This window comes from Capra hircus, chromosome 26 (genome assembly GCF_001704415.2).
Source record: "Capra hircus breed San Clemente chromosome 26, ASM170441v1, whole genome shotgun sequence".
NCBI classification, from domain to species: Eukaryota; Metazoa; Chordata; class Mammalia; order Artiodactyla; family Bovidae; genus Capra; species Capra hircus.
The window spans coordinates 48,466,257-48,484,145 of NC_030833.1; the positions used below are offsets into that span (position 1 = coordinate 48,466,257).

The window sequence follows — 17,889 nt, forward strand, 5'->3', positions numbered from 1 at the left end:
ATTTACATAGGACAGGCCCAGGGAGAGAGAAACATATAAAAAGAGGAGCCAAAGCTAGCTCTCTCTCTCTCTCCTGCGCACTGGGGTGCTCTTCTCTTCGTGTCTTTGGATCAATGTGCCCTCATGCCTTGAAGATGGATTTTCCTGCTCTCTTCTAAATAAAATAGAGCTATAACACTGATTTGTCTAAGAGCCAAAGCATGGTCCTTTCAAGACCTGAGAGATATAACACGGTCTATCCAAAACCCGAGAGCTGTGACACGCCAAGGGGGCTTTAATGTCCATCACTCCAAATCTTTGTTGTGACGAGACAAAAACTAAGGAATATACACTCGTGTGACATGATTAACATAACCACCAAGCTGGTGTAAATTATTTTCAATGTTTAATTTGGATATTTTGAGTATGTTGGCTATCTTCCACCTGGATTGTTCTCAATAATTGATCACTATCAACTTCAGTCGATCTACCTGATCAGGAATTATTGTCCAGCAAGAAATCTCCAACGTGAAACTTTGCAAAACACTTTTCACATGTTTGATCTGTTATAGCACCTTCTCCAAACACTACACAAATCCTTTTTGTGCTTCAGTTACGTTTTTACCTTTCTTGAAATAATAAAGCATCACATGGCAAAAAAGTTGCATTTTCTTCCATCTTCAATATTCAAATAGCTACACAAAAATTCACTTTCTGCCAGTAGAGTGGTATCATCTGCATATATGAGGTTGTTGTTATTTCTCCTGGCAATCTTGATTCCAGATTGTGATTCATCCAGCCTGGCAATTCACACCAGGGAATCCCGACCTCTGCATAGAAGTTAATAAGCAGGGTGACAAGATACAGCTTTGTTGTACTCCTTTCCCAATTTTTAACAGTCCGTGTTCCATGTCCACTTCTAATCATTGCTTCTTGACCTGTATACAGGTCTCTCAGGAGATGAGTAAGGTAGTCTGGTATTACCATTTCTTTAAGAACTTTCCATAGTTTGTTGTGATCCACACAGTCAAAGGCTTCAGTGTAGTCAATAAAGAAGAAGTAGATGTTTCTCTGGAACTCCCTTCCTTCTCCATGATCCAAAAAATGTTGGCAATCTGATCTGTTTCAGATTGCCTTCCTCTGCCTCTTCAAAACCCAACTTGTACATCTGGAAGCTCTCTGCTCACATACTGCTGAAGCCTAACTTGAAGGATTTTGTGCATCACCTCGGTAGCATGTAAAATTGTATGGAAGTCTGAACATTGCCTTTCTTTGGGATTGGAATGAAATTGTATGGAAGTCTGGCATTGCCTTTCTTTGGGATTGGAATGAAAACTGACCTTTTCCAATCCTGTGGCCACTGCTGAGATTTCCAAATTTACTGATATACTGAGTGCAACACTTTAACAGGATCATCTTTTAGGATTTTAAATAGCTTAGCTGGAATTCCATTACCTCCATTAACTTTGTAGTAAGCCAAAGCCTTTGACTGTGTGGATCACAATAAACTGTGGAAAATTCTGAAAGAGATGGGAATACCAGACCACCTGACCTACGTTTTGAGAAATCTGTATGCAGGTCAGGAAGCAACAGTTAGAACTGGACATGGAATAACAGACTGGTTCCAAATAGGAAAAGTAGTATGTCAAGGCTGTATATTGTCACCCTGCTTATTTAACTTCTGTGCAGAGTACATCATGAGAAACGCTGGACTGGGAGAAGCACAAGCTGGAATCAAGATTGCCAGGAGAAATGTCAATAACCTCAGATATGCAGATGACACCACCATATGGCAGAAAGCAAAGAAGAACTAAAAAGCCTCTTGATAAAAGTGAAAGAGGAGAGTGAAAAAGCTGGCTAAAGCTCAACATTCAGAAAACGAAGATCATGGCATCTGGTCCCATCACTTCATGGGAAATAGATGCGGAAACAGTGGAAACAGTGTCCGACTTTACTTTGGGGGGCTCCCAAATCACTGCAGATGGTGACTGCAGCCATGAAATTAAAAGATGCTTACTCCTTGGAAAAAAAGTTATGACCAACCTAGATAGCATATTCAAAAGCAGAGACATTACTTTGCCGACTAAGGTCTGTCTAGTCAAGGCTATGGTTTTTCCAGTGCTCATGTATGGATGTGAGAGTTGGACTCTGAAGAAGGCTGAGCGCCAAAGAATTGATGCTTTTGAACTGTGGTGTTGGAGAAGACTCTTGAGAGTCCCTTGGACTGCAAGGAGATCCAACCAGTCCATTCTGAAGGAGATCAGCCCTGGGATTTCTTTGGAAGGAATGATGCTAAAGCTGAAACTCCAGTACTTTGGCCACCTCATGTGAAGAGTTGACTCGTTGGAAAAGACTCTGATGCTGGGAGGGATTGGGGGCAGGAGGAAAAGGGGACGACAGAGGATGAGATGGCTGGATGGCATCACTGACTGGAAGAACATGAATCTGAGTTAACTCCAGGAGCTGGTGATGGACAGGGAGGCCTGGCGTGCTGTGATTCATGGGGTCGCAAAGAGTCGGACATGACTGAGTGACTGAACTGAACTCAATGCTTCCTAAGGCCCACTTGACTTCACACTCCAGGATGTCTGGCTCTAGGTGAGTGACCACACCATTGTGGTTATTCAGGTCATTAAGACCTTTTTGTACAGTTCTTCTGTGTATTCTTGCTACCTCTTCTTAATCTCTTCTGCTTCTGTTAGGTCCTTACCATTTCTGTCCTTTATTGTACCCATCTTTGCATGAAATGTTCCCTTGTCATCTCCAATTTTCTTGAGGAGATCTATTATTTCCCTCTCTTTCTTTGCATTGTTCATTCAAAAAGGCCTTTTTATTTCCCCTTGCTATTCTCTGGAACTCCGCATTTAGTTAGGTTTGTCTTTCCCTTTCTCCCTTGCCTTTCGCTTCTTTTCTTTCCTCAGCTATTTTTAAAGCCTCCTCAAACAACCACTTTGCCTTCTTGCATTTCTTTTCCTTTGGTATGATTTTGGTCACTGTCTCTTATACAATAGTTATAATGTACAAGTATAATGTCATGTACAATGTACATGTGTAATGTCATCCATAGTTATAATGCACACTTAATTTGTTAAGATCATAGATCTTATATAGTTTTTTTTACTACAAATTTTTGTAAAATGTTGGAACAAATGGTTAAGGTATGGAACTATGCCAGGCTTCATTAAGGAGCTTCTACACCAGGTTCCTTTTAAATTACCGAGATCTAAGTTTAAAACAACTTTTATTTTGGCTAGATAGATAAAGGGCAATTTTGAAAGCCTTGGGCATTTCTTTGTCAATATGTGATTCACAGTAAATCCGATTCAAGTCTTTCATTTAATATAGAAGAAAGAATTTTAAAACAGAATAATTTGAAATATGAGCTGAAAATCAGAGTCTTTGTGAGAACTATTGTACAGGTCATTACACCTAGTAGTGGGAAGTAAATAATTACCATATATTTGTTACCAAAATCTAGTAAAGAGGGGGCAATGTTTAGCAAACTGAAAGCAAAGCCAAATTTCATTCAGAGAAGACCAGGTAGCAGTTACTGATAATCCTAAAGTCAAGTTAAACCAAACATTTTCAAACTTGGTATTTGTGTATTTTGCAGAATTATGATGCAGCAAGTATTTATTCAAAATTTATAAATACTGCTACTTCAGTCGTGTCCAACTCTGTGCGACCCCATAGATGGCAGCCCATAAGGCTCCCCCGTCCCTGGGATTCTCCAGGCAAGAACACTGGAGTGGGTTGCCATTTCCTTCTTCAATGCAGGAAAGTGAAAAGTGAAAGTGAAGTCTTAAACTGTATATATAAATCAATATACTAAGTATTAAGTAACAAGAAATAATGAAAGCTGATATTTTTAAATGGTACTGTCTACACAGAGAAATCAAAATAGATAAGAACTGTACTAAGATACGTCTAAGAAGATGAAACCATAGATTGTATTACTCTTGGTCCGAACTACAGGCCTGGGCCCTCAGATGCGTCTGTGATGCTTAATATATAAACACAGTTCAATTACGTAACATACAAGTCACACGTTTCATGGTACATAAGGGCATGATGAGGTCATTCTAACCCTGTCTACTTAACAAATATTCCCTGCTGAAATGCTCTGAAATAGACAACCACATTTATGCTACAGAAAAACAACGTTATCTAACGCTGTCAGGAAGTAATTCAAAACCATTCCTTGTGACTTCTGACTTGAAAAGAAGTTCAGCATTACAATTAAATAAGCAATATCCACACTGCATGCACAGTTATGGGAGTACACATATGACAAGCACAGATACACAAAAGCTCCCTTGGTTCTCTCTTCACACTCCCCGCCTCCACAGAAGGGCTGACAACCACAACCCATGTGAAAGATGTGGCCTTTCCTGAAATGTTTCCAAGGATGTCAACAGAGAAGACAGCAGTCTGTTAAGGTCAGAGTTACAGAGCACAGAATCACCCACCGTTGGTTTTTCGCAACTCCTCTACCAGGCAGCGCGCTTCCTCTTGAACGTGGTCCTCAGTGCTCCTCTCCCCCATCCTCCCCCTACACAAGGACCTATTTAGACAATGTGCCCCAGAAATACGTATTAGTATCATGTGTTAGTCAGTTCAGTTCAGTCTCTCAGTCGTGTCCGACTCTTCGCGACCCCAAGGACTGCAGCACACCAGGCTTCCCTATCCATCAGCAAACCCCAGAGCTTGCTCAAACTCATATCCATCAAGTTGGTGATGCCATCCAACCCATCTCATCCTCTGTTGTCCTCTTCTCCTCCTGCCTTCAAACTTTCCCAGCATCAGGGTCTTTTCCAATGAGTCAGTTCTTCACATCAGGTGGCCAAAGTATTGGAGTTTCAGCTTCCCATGAATATTCAGAACTGATTTCCTTTAGGACTGACGACTCTTTGCGCCAACTCTTTGCAACCCCATGGACAACAGCCTGCCAAGCTCTTCGGTCCCTGGAATTCTCCTGACAAGACTACTGGAATGGGTAGCCATTCCCTTCTTCAGGGGATCTTCCTGACCCAGGGGTGGGATCAAACCCTGGTCTCCCACATTGTAAGCAGATTCTTTACTCTCTGAGCCACCGTGCATGCATGCTAAGTTGCTTCAGTCATGTCCAACTCTTCGTAACCCTGTGGACTGTAGCCTGCCAGGCTCCTCTGTCCATGGGATTCTCCAGGAAAGAACACTGAAGTGGGTTGTGGTGCCTTCCTCCAGGGGATCTTCCCGACCCAGGGATCAAACCTGAGTCTTTTAAGTCTCCTGCATTGACAGGCAGGTTCTTTACCTCTAGCACCACCTGGGAAACCCCACGGCAGCCCATTAGTGTCATAACTGGGCTTAATTTACTTACTGTTTGCAAGCCACTGGAGGAGCATAAAACTTACTTACATTGCTTAAGGATTTGCTGATGTCATTAACATCTAACTGTAGGGTATTTGCAAGAATCGGGAGAGGAGTGGGGCCCGGCAGGAGCTTCTCTTTCCCAGAGCTCTGTTTCCAGAGTGAGAGGAGAAGCAGGCAGGAGAGACAGAGCACCAGGACCACAGCCAGATCCACTGGCACCTCCTCTTCTCACTCAAATGACTGTGAGCCTGAAATCTAAAGCTTTCATAACAGTCCCTGCTAATTCAATTTGCACCTGTCTTAGGTGTAAAGAGATCAATCAATTAAACCCACTTTGGACTCTCTTCTGTGGGACTTTGCCACTCTGACAAAAACAGAAACACTGTTCTTTAGTCTTGTTTTCTCTGTGTCCAATGATGACTCTAGAGATTCTAGTTTATTTGTACTGGGTTGGGGTCCAGGTATTGCTAATTTAAAAATTAAGTGGTTCTAACACACAACCCGGGTGTGGGGATCCATGCGCGGATGTCCGGGAGAGTCCGGGGCTGAAGGAGGCGGCTCCCGGCTGCGCGGAGGGCTGGTGGCGGGCCCTGGCTGCGGAGTGTGCGCACCTGCCCACATTCGCCAGAGGCGGGAATCAGCCATTTCTTCAAGGAGTCCTGGTTTCTTTCATTGGGTCAGAGTATTTAGAAATCAAGAACTGGACAGCAGTCCACAGGGCTAGGTGATGAGGAATAAGAATGAACACTTGATGTGTTCTTGATGTGTGGAGTGCTGCAGGAGCACATAGAAGGCACAGTTCACCCAGTTTCAGAGAGATCCAACCAGTCCTTCCTAAAGGAAGTCAGTCCTGAATATTCATTGGAAGGACTGTTGCTGAAGCTGAAGCTCCAATACTTTGGCCACCTGATGCAAAGAACTGACTCATTTGAAAAGACCCTGATCCTGGGAAAGATTGAGGGCAGGAGGAGAAAGGGACCACAGAGGATGAGATGGTTGGATGGCATCAACGACTGGATGGATATGAGCTTGAGCAAATTCCAGGAGTTGGTGATGGCCAGGGAGGCCTGGCGTGCTGCAGTCCATGGGGTCACAAAGCGTTAGACATGACTGAGCAACTAAACTGAGGAAAATTTATTCCAGTGACATCTTCAACTTAGGTTGAAGTCTAAAGGGTGAACAAGACTTAGCTTTGTGAAGAGAACGAGTAGAGTGTACCAGACCTGTAATAGAGACAAGAGATATGCTTAGGGAGCTTAGATTGCTTGGAGAAACTCAAAGAGTACCTATGGATGAATCAGGCAGTGCCAGAGAGATGACACCGGAGAGATAAGTAGGGACCAGATTTGAAGAGCCCTTTAAGCTATGTTAAGGAATTTGGGGGGCTTTCTTGGTAGCTCAGATGGTAAAGCATCTACCTACAATGTGGGAGACCTGGGTTCGATCCCTGAGTTGGAAAGATCCCCTAGAGAAGGAAATGGCAACCCACTCCAGTATTCTTGCCTGGAAAATCCCATGGACCGAGGAGCCTGGTAGTCTACAGTCCATGGGGTCGCAGAGAGTCAGACACGACTAAGCGAATTTGTATTGTATTGTATTGTATAACACACAACCAGAATTGAGAATTATTGACATAAATAGTTTGATGCCAAAAAGGCTCAAAATTCTGGACTGGAGTTAACAACCAGTTGGGAATTTATGATTTAGAAGAATATCAGCATATTCTATGTCTTTTATATTTTAAAGAGTATCTTGTAATGTTATATCTAACACTAATATACACAGGTATCTAAAATCTAATTTGTCCTTGAATATGAAAGATTTTAAAATATTTTGATGTGCTATACTAACATTCAATTCAATTCAGTTCAGTTCAGTCGCTCAGTTGTGTCTGACTCTTTGCAACCCCATGAATCGCAGCATGCCAGGCCTCGCTGTCCATCACCAACTCCCGGAGTTCACTCAGACTCACGTTCATCGAGTCAGTGATGCCATCCAGCCATCTCATCCTCTGTCGTCCCCTTCTCCTCCTGCCCCCAATCCCTCCCAGCATCAGAGTCTTTTCCAATGAGTCAACTCTTTTCATGAGGTGGCCAAAGTCCTAGAGTTTCTTTCAGCTTTAACATCATTCCTTCCAAAGAAATCCCAGGGTTGATCTCCCTCAGAATGGACTGGCTGAATCTCCTTGCAGTCCAAGGGACCCTCAAGAATCTTCTCCAACACCACAATTCAAAAGCATCAATTCTTTGGCGCTCAGCCTTCTTCACAGTCCAACTGTCACATCCATACATGACTACTGGAAAAACCATAGCCTTGACTAGACGGACCTTAGTCGGCAAAGTAATGTCTCTGCTTTTGAATATACTATCTACGTCATAACTTTTCTTCCAAGGAGTAAGCGTCTTTTAATTTCATGGCTGCAATCACCATGTGCAGTGATTTTGAAGCCCAAAAAAATAAAGTCTGACACTGTTTCCACTGTTTCCCCATCTATTTCCCATTCAGTGATGGGACCGGATGCCATGATCTTCGTTTTCTGAATGTTGAGCTTTAAGCCAACTTTTCCACTCTCCTCTTTCACTTTCATCAATAGGCTTTTTAGTTCCTCTTCACTTTCTGCCATAAGGGTGGTGTCATCCGCATATCTGAGGTTATTGTATTTCTCCCAGCAATCTTGATTCCAGCTTGTGGTTCTTCCAGTCCAGCGTTTCTCATGATGTACTCTACACAGAAGTTAAATAAGCAGGGTGATGATATACAGCCTTGACGTACTCCTTTTCCTATTTGGAACCAGTCTGTTGTTCCATGTCCAGTTCTACCTGTTGCTTCCTGACCTGCATACAGATTTCTCAAGAGGCAGGTTAGGTGGTCTGGTATTCCCATCTCTTTCAGAATTTTCCACAGTTTATTGTGATCCACACAGTCAAAGGCTTTGACATAGTCAAGCTGCCAATACATAAAACAGCTAATGATGACATAGTCAAGATAATTTAAAAATCAAAATGAAGTTAACTATGGTCCTGGCCACCAGAATGGAAATGGGTAGCCATAGTGGATATGGTTTCAGACATATTTCTGCATATCTGAGAATCTGAATTTTCAGAACTGTATCAAACTCAACGATACCACTAGCCATTTTCAAAACAACATATGGGCACTGTCTGCTTAATGGGCAGTATTTCTTTCCAGAGTGATAAAAATATCTTGGAATTAGATAATGCACAATGTTGTGAATACACTAACACTCTCTAAATGGTGTTCTTTTAAATGGGTAAAATGTCACCTTTAAAAAAAAGAAAATAGTATATGTTAGCTGCCGCCTTGTAGTTTCAAGTACCCACACACTCCATTCTGTAATCATTTTGAACCTCAACCTACCCTTGCTTAACCATTAATCCATACAGCTCCAATCCCAGTTCTTGACAAATAATTTATGTAACCTTGTGTTTTTTACCTTGTTAAGCTTCCCCCACCTCGTAGTCCAGTGGAACACAATTCAAGGTCTTCTTCAGTTTGTGTCTCCTAGGCTACAGTCCTAATAAACTTTAATAAACCTCAATTAAACACCTGTGTATTTCAACCAGGTCTCCATTCTTGGAATTTCTGGTTAACATTAACATAATTCAAACAAATTGAATGGCCAAACAGAAATAAAGTAATTAGCTAAGCAAATTTACATGTCTTTTACCTTGATATCTTCAGCCTCCTTCCCCTGCCGACAAAAAAAAAAAAGAAAGAAAGAAAAGAAATATATTGGAAATATACTGGAAATAGGGATTATTATTTTGTAATTTTTTTAAATGGGGGAAAGAGAGATTCTGGGAGAACAGGAAGCCTGTCCTGTGTGTCCTGTGTCACGAGGCTCATAATTAATAAAACTAAGATTTCATTTAAGATCTTAGTTTTTTAAGATCTTCTGATGTCCATCAGATGTCCATCACACCATAGTTGCCTCAAGAACAAATTTAGCAGGACAACTAAAACCCTGTGGACACAAATAATCAATAAGCAGTTTATAATAAGGAACAGAAGGGAGTTTTCTTCAAGCAAAATTGAGGTCTATACCACAGAGAGAGCCTCTCAGTAGCTCTGAAAAATAGCTCTAGAGAAGCATGGTTTTCAGTAAAGTTTTATAGCTTATCAGAAAAAAGAATACACATCAAACATGACATGGGAACATTCCTTCAAAGTTTCCAAAGAGACAGGTCAGCACATGCCCAGAGAGTTAGTATGACTTTGGCATCTGGGAAGAGAGCCTTAACTTTGATGGCACTTGAAGAGAGGCATTGTATCCCTATCTTCAATGTGGACATTCTTTACCTCTGGATAATGCACTCTTTAAGAATTAAAGCAGATATACAAGGTATGAAAACAGACCATAAGACAGGCTGTTCTAGTTATCATAAAGTTCATGTCAAATCCAATGTATAAGCCAGAATGACTTCCCCATACCTGAATATGTGAAAGTTTCTCCCACTATCCCCAGATATATTACTCTGAAAATATACCCCGCTGACCACAAAATAACAGGCTTCACATTAAACAGATGTCTCCTACTTGAGTCCAAGGAAAAAAGGGTCACAGATTCTCAAAACAAGAAATCAAAAATAGGTATTCTCCCCTCTCCATCACCGCAGAGGTAAAACTTACTCAAGTAACTGAGGGAAGAGCCAATCTCAAGAATTTAGTAGGGAAAGCTTGAAAAACTTCCAGCTGCTTCCAGATACAATTGCTTCTGTTGCCTTTTGAAGTCTGTCTTTGTCAGAAGCAACAGAATGAAGTTTGCACAGTGCTAACCAAAATTTTAGAAAAGACCTGATTGAAATAAAAAGGTGTCCACTGAGGGTTTATCAAGACTGTAGCCCAGAAGACACAGGCTCAAGAAGCACTTGAATTGTGTTCCACTGGACTATGAAATGGTGGAGACTTATAAAGGGGAAGATTGCAAGAGTATGGTTAGACATATGAGTTACTTATCAAGAATCAAAATTGGATATGGCAATGGGTAAAAGTTTCTGTTATATAAACCTTGGTTGGGTTCAGAAACAGTTGCGCAATTACAAGGGAAGACCTTTAGAACATAAGGGTGCAGCTGGCAGGCGTTGCTATGAACAGGGCTGATCCTGTCCTTGGGTCTGGTACAGGTCAAAGGGATTTCAAGTTCTCAGAGGTGCAGAGACATGCTGGAGACCAGATCCTCAATTGCCTCCTGTTTTTGTATGCCTGAACTGTGATTATGTTCAGTCGCTCAGTCATGTCTAACTCTTTTGTGACTCCATGGACTGCAGCCCACCAGGCTCCTCTGTCCATGGGATTTCCCAGGCAAAAATACTGGAATGGGTTGCCATTTCCTCCTCCAGGGGGTCTTCCTGATCCAGGGATTGAACCTGTGTCTCCTGCATTTCCTGCATTGGCAGGTGGATTCTTTACCACTAAGTCACCTGGGAATCCTGTGATTACTCCATTATAATTTCAATTTATCATCAACAGCAAGGAAGGGAGATTTTACACAGAACAACACATATGGATTCAGTGGAGGATGGGAGGCAAGGACTTCATTAAACAGACCTACAGCATGGAACCACTATAACATGCAGACCAGAACAGGAGATGACAGTCGTCATGAAGATCTAAATATCACTGGAAAGGTAAACATCACTAGATCACAATGACAATGCTTTACAAATGTGTTCTACATCATATCATCATATTTGTTCAAAATTGATTACTGAAGTTACTCCTAAGCTCTTTTAGTAAGGAAAAACAAGTTTTTGTTAAGAGCTAATATCTGGAAATTCCCTGGGAGCTCAGCTGATAAAGAATCTGCCTGCAATGCAGGGGACCCAGGTTTGATCCCTGGGTCACTAAGATCCCCTAGAGAAGGAAATGGCAACTCACTCCAGCATTCTTGCCTGGGAAATCCCATGGACAGAGAAGCCTGGTGGGCTACAGTCCATGGGGTCTCAAGAGTCAAACACGACTTTGCAACTAAACCAAGAGCTAATTACAAAATGTGTTATTCCTCATGTTTACACGCATTCATATCTTATTCACATTAAATAGAGAATTTTCACACCATACTATCTCTTATGAGTATCTCAACTACCTTTCCCAAAGGTAAAATCATTTCCAGTTCATGGATGGGCCTTGGAGATTCAGTTCCTGTGCTAAGGACATGGCACCTACAGGTGGTCGAGTTGAGACTGGGACTGAAGGGTTAATAGGGTAGCAGAGATGTGCCTGCAAATGGGTCTCTCTGCTCGGGTTGAGCGTCCTTGCATACGAGGCGTTCTGCCAGAGTCTGGACACAGCCTTGAGTTTAATGGTCCCTTGCAAACGAGGGAGCATTCCCTTCTTGAGATAAGAAGGAGATGAGGACTTTGGGCAGACTCTGCAGTAGACAGGGATTTCACTTCCCTTTGCTATACGATAACATGTATGCACCTGTGCTGTGCTAAAAAGGCTCATTCATGCAGTCTGGAATTCTGCCTAGGGGGCTTTTATAATAAACGGCAATTAGTTTTTTGCCCAATTCTGTTCCTCCAGATGGAGCGTGCGTGTCGTCTGTCTTTTATGTGTGTCTTGTTTTATGTCATTTCACTCGTAATCTCCAACATCTGGCACCCAACATGGGGCTTGAGTGAAACCGAAAGGGTGAGTAACCCCGGGGGGATATTAAATCCATAGCAGGGGAACTTTCAGGAAAATCATGGGGAATTCCTCACCCTAGCGGGGGAACTTTCAGGAAAATCATGGGGAATTCCTCACCTTAGCAGGGGAACTTTCAGAAAATCATGGAGAATTGCTAGGGGAATTCATGTACATGGAGTTAGTCAAAGCACTTCTCCACTCCATAGGCATTAAGGCCTCAACTCGTCGATTGAGTGAGCTCTTTCGCTTGGTGAAGCAATATTGTCATTGGTTTCAATATCAAACTAAGTTACAGTTAAACTTGAAGGAATGGAAAATAATTCAAAAAGAATTGAGAAAGCAACATCAGAAGGGTAATGTGATCCCTTTGAAGTTATGGACTTTGTGTAGTGCTATAACACAGGCTTTGACCTTGCTCTCTACTGATAATAAAACTAAATCTAATGCTTCAAGGAGGGGAGAAATAATTTATGAGGATGTGTCAGACGTTGGTGGGGCTTCTGCATCACCTGAAGGCAAGGATACAAATGAGCCTCCTCCTGTAAATGGTGAAACATCTGACAGTTCAAAATCAGATTCGGAGGCTTCTTTGGTTTTGTCAGAGGAGGGCAAAGAGATTAAAGAAATGACCCATCTATTCTGGGAATGGTGAAAATCCCATAAGGAGGAGAAAAAATCTACACCCTCTGCTCCTCTTTGTGCTTCTCTTTTCCCCACTGTGGTTAATCGGCCCGATGTGGGCAAGGAACATTGTCGGTTCACCTTTCCTTTGTCTATGCTTCATGATGATGACTTGCCTGCTCCCCCTGCTGGGTTTATCGACCCTCCACAATTGTTTCCCATCCATAGACAGCAGGATGGCAATGTGATAAATGTTCAATATGCTCCTTTGAAATATAAATTTTGTAAAGATCTTAAAGCTGCAGTAGCGCAGTACAGTCCTCAATCTCCCTTTGTTTTGGCTATGTTAACATCATTGGGAAAAGGCAAATTAATCATTCCGTTAGATTGGGAATCTATTGCCCAAGCTGTCTTGGAGGGCTCTCAATGGTTGCAACTTTGTAGCTGATGGGAAAAAGAAGCTAAAAAGCAGGCTCAGATTAATGAGGGACAAAATTCCCCTGGTCCTCTCGAGGACAAGCTAATGGGAGAGGGCCAATATCGGGCTTTAAGAGAACAGGCTCAATACTCTGATCAGGACTTACAACAAGTCCGCCAGGTCTTTTTATGAGCATGGCGCCATGTGGTGCCTACTGGCCACGCCCAGCCCTCCTTTGTTAAAACAATGCAAGGCCCCAATGAGCCTTATACTGATTTTCTAGCAAGACTGAGGGTAGCTATAGAACGGGCTGTAAGGAGGGATGAAATTTCAGAGATATTATTACAAACTTTAGCATTTAAAAATGCAAATCCTGAATGCAAGCGTATACTGAGACCTTTAAAGAGACAGGGTACATCCATAGCTAAATATATCAGAGCCTGCTCGGGAATAGGAGGGACTGAGCATCAGGCTAATGTCTTTGCTACAGCCTTGGCCAAAGTTCTGAGACCACCAAAGGGAGGTAACTGCTTTCATTGTGAAAAACCTGGTCATATGAAAAGAAGATGTCAGAAATTAAAAGCTGATCAAGGTACAATTCCTAAAGACAGATCTCTAGCTGGGAAGAATAAGACTCCTCCTGGACTTTGCCGTTGGTGTGGGAAGGGGTTTCATTGGACTAATGAATGCAGATTTAAAACAGACAAAATGGGCAACCCGATACCGGGAAACTATCCTGCGGGCCTAAGTCCTTGGGGCCCAGGAATAATATCGGGGACTTCTCCTCCTTGCCCTCCTCCCATCCCATCTGCCCCAACCCTATTCCTTCCCAACAACCGTTACAAGTCGATGCCCCGTTAAAAGGACCTCAAATGATTTCGGACTTACGGTCTGCTACTTCAAGGAGTGCTGCTGCTGATTTGCCGCTAGCTGATAATGTTCTTTTGTCACCAGGGGGAGGCATTTATAAATTAAAAACAAATGTATTTGGACCACTGCCTAAAGGCATTTTTGTCTTGATATTAGGCCATAGCAGCGCGGCTTTGAGAGGTTTAACCATAATTCCTGGGGTAATAAACTCTGACTATGTTGGGGAAATTTTAATTATGGTCTCTACTTCTACCACACCTTCATTGTTAGCTGGGGAACATATTGCTCAAATACTTCTCCTATCTTATCACCCCTTTTTGGCTCTTCCTAATGAACGAATAGGAGGATTTGGAAGTACTGGGCAACATATATTTTAGGAAATGCTTATCAAAGATTCCCACCCTGTTCTCTCCTTGATTATACAGGGAAACAACTTTGAGAGACTAGTAGACACAGGGGTGGATGTTTCAGTCATCTCTTCTCAACAATGGCCCCAAGATTGGGAAAAAGAAAAAAGCCCTTTAATGCTGACGGGATTGGGCTCCACTGCAGATGTCTGGAAGAGTACCCATCCCTTACAATGTCAATTCCATAATGGAAGATCAGTGTTTGTTACCTTTTATATTGTAAATATACCTATTAATATATGGGGAAGAGATCTTCTCTCTCCTTTGGGGGCTTCTGTAACCATTCCATTGGAAAACTAGGAGCCACTGCTCAAATTCCTCAAGCACTCCCATTAAAATGGTTAACTAATACTCCAAAATGGGTTGAGCAGTGGCCATTACCACAAATGAAGCTCGAGGCGTTAAAACAATTAGTACAAAAACAACTCCAACTTGGTCATATAGAGCCATCTACCTCACCCTGGAATTCTCCTGTTTTTGTTAGAAAAAAAAAATCTGGAAAATGGAAAATGTTAACTGATTTACGAGAAGTTAATAAATGTATTGAACCTATGGGAGCCTTGCAACTGGGACTCCCCTCTCCAGCTCTTATTCCTCAAAATTGGTCCTTAATGGTGTTAGATCTTAAAGACTGTTTTTTAACCATTCCCCTACAATTGCAAGATAGAGATAAATTTGCTTTTACAGTTCCTGTTCTTAATCATGCTCAGCCTGTTAAGCGTTATCAATGGACAGTCCTACCACAAGAAATGATAAATAGTCCTACCTTATGCCAAAAATTCTTAGCTCGCTCTTTACAATCCCTCTGTCAAGAATACCCCAATTATATTCTATATCATTATATAGATGATCTCCTATTGGCAGCTCCTAATATTGCTGAACGTGATAAATTCTTTTTAAAAGTACAGGAGGCTTTAAGACTATACAATTTGCAAATAGCCCTGGAAAAAATTCAAAAGGACTTTCCTATTTCATATTTAGGGACAATATTGGAACAACATAAAATAAGGCCCCAAAAGTTGCAAGTTAGAAGAGACCATCTTAAAACCTTAAATGATTTTCAAAAGTTATTGGGAGATATTAATTGGCTACGCCCAGTACTTGGGATTCCTATTTATCAATTACGACATTTGTTTTCTACTTTAGAAGGAAATACAGCTCTGGATAGCCCCTGGACCTTAACCCCATTGGCTTTATAGGAACTTCAATTTGTTGAGCAACGACTAAATGACGGCTTTTTTACTTACTTACATGCAGCTCAACCTATTTCTTTTATCATATTTCATACCCCTTATTCTCCATCTAGTGTAATTGCTCAAAAAAAGGATTAATAGAATGGGTTTTCTTACCTAACAGTTTTTCCAAAAAATTGACTATATATATGGATAAATTAGCCTTCCTTATACAAAAGGGTCACCATCGTATTTTACAATTATCAAGATGCGAACCACACCAGGTTGTTACTCAGTTAACAACTGCTCAAATATCTCGATGTTTACAATTTAATAAAAACTGGCAAATTTCTCTTGCCTCATATCCTGGTTCATTTTCTAATCATTATCCATCATCTAAATTGATTTATTTTCTCCAGACTAACGCTATGATATCTCGTTCCCCAGTTTCAGATGTTCCAGTTAAGGGACCCACTATTTCTACAGATGCAAATAAAAATACTGCTAGATATTGAACCCCGGAAAATTCCAAGGTTCTCCCCCACTCATTTTCTTCCATACAGCCCACTGAATTGTAGGCTATCTATATAGTCTTGCAAGATTTTCCCCAACTTCCTATTAACATTGTTTCAGATTCTCGATATGCTGTTCTATCTTGCCTACAGCTTCCCCATGTCTCCCTTCCACTGACCCTTAAAACAGCTATTGATAAATTGTTTTACCAAGTACAACAATTGCTCTTGCAATGTTCAGAGTTAATTTTCTTTACTCACATCTGTGCACATTCTGCCCTTCCTGGACCCTTATCATTCAAAAATGCTACAATTGATGCCTTATTTTATCCTATAGAAGCAGCAAAGCAAGAACATCTCTTACAACATACCAACTCCAAAGGGTTACAAAAATCTCATGCTATTACTCGAAAACAAGCTCAAAATATTGTTCGTTCTTGTTCCATATGTGCACCGTTTGCTTTGCCATTTACCCCACCAGGTGTCAACGTAAGAGGACTACAAGCAAATCAGATATGGCAAATGGATGTAATTTACATTTCTTCCTTCGGACAACAAAAATGTGTGCATCATACTATAGATACTTGCACACATTTTCAATGGGCCACTGCATTACATTCTGAAAAAGCTGACGCTGTTATTACTCATTTGTTATCTTGTTTTGCAGTTACAGGATTACCAATTAAATTGAAAACTAATAATGCACCTGCTTACCAATCCACAAAATTAGCTCACTTTTTATCTCAATACCATATAACTCATAATTTTGGTATTCCTTATAATAGTCAAGGGTAAGCTATCATTGAAAGAGCTAATCATACCTTGAGTGATTATCTTGAAAAAATAAAAAAGGGGGAGAAGAGAGATTTATGAAACCTAAAGACATTTTGAATAAAACCTTACTTACCTTAAATTTTTTGATTGTTTGGAGCAAAGGAAATCTATCAGCAGCAGAGTTGCATTTTCAAGGGAAAGAAGAGAATAAGAAGATCTTGAATACGCCTATTTGGTATAAAGATAAAGAGAAAGGTTGGATCCCAGCATCATTAATATATTTGGGACGAAGGTATGCTTTCATTTCTGTTGATAATTACAGGTTTTGGACCCCAGCAAGATTGATCAAAATCAACAATGGCTGATCCCCTTGTTCAAAACTTCAAGGAGCTTACTATGCAGAGAAGCCTTACTTCCCGTACAAGGGAAGCAACACCTCCTACATGGGGTCAAATGAAGAGGTTGACCCACGAAGCAGAGAAGACATTAACAAAGGTGGGGCAACCTCTGAATCCTACCAATCTCTTGCTTGCCATGATGGCGGTGGTGACATGTCAGGTAATCAGTGTATCGGCAAGTAATCATACATATTGGGCATATATACCTAATCCCCCATTGATAAAAACAGTTTCCTGGGGGAAACCAGAAGTGCAGATATGCACTAATGAGACTGCCTTCTTTCCCCCGCCAGCTTGTGGGGAATAGAACAACTATCTCATCATTAACAACAATAGAGTATTAGTAATTTGACCATTGCAGCGGAAGGTATTCCTTTATGAACAGGGGGACACCCCTTTTGTCTGTCCACTAAGGAACATTCTCATCATTCTTATAATACATGGGGGATAAAATACAATAATTATCATTTTGCTACTTTTACTGTGCTTGTTTCCACCAGGGGATTTAGCACCTCGACAGAACTGATAGACATTCATAATGGAAAACACATGTCACTATGTCCTGTTAACTTTTTTGTTCCTTCTCTAGAATCTTTGGAGTGGGAACGTTGCCGAGGTCATCGACCCTTTAAAGTCATGAATTATTCTGGGGCCATCATTGTAGATTGGAGTCCAGATCATGGGCAATTCTTAAAAAAAAAAAGGTCAAATAAATCTTTTAGGTAGCATCGT

General features: G+C 41.3%; 1 protein-coding gene across 1 annotated transcript in view; it reads right to left on the bottom strand.

The window, feature by feature from the left end:
• LOC108634010 (cytochrome P450 2C42-like) overlaps positions 1–5,979 on the bottom strand; it is a 40,602-nt gene extending 34,623 nt beyond the window's left edge. The window contains exon 1 of the mRNA XM_018041128.1: positions 5,836–5,979. Coding sequence (XP_017896617.1) covers positions 5,836–5,979 — 144 coding nt within the window. The remainder of the gene's footprint in view (positions 1–5,835) is intronic.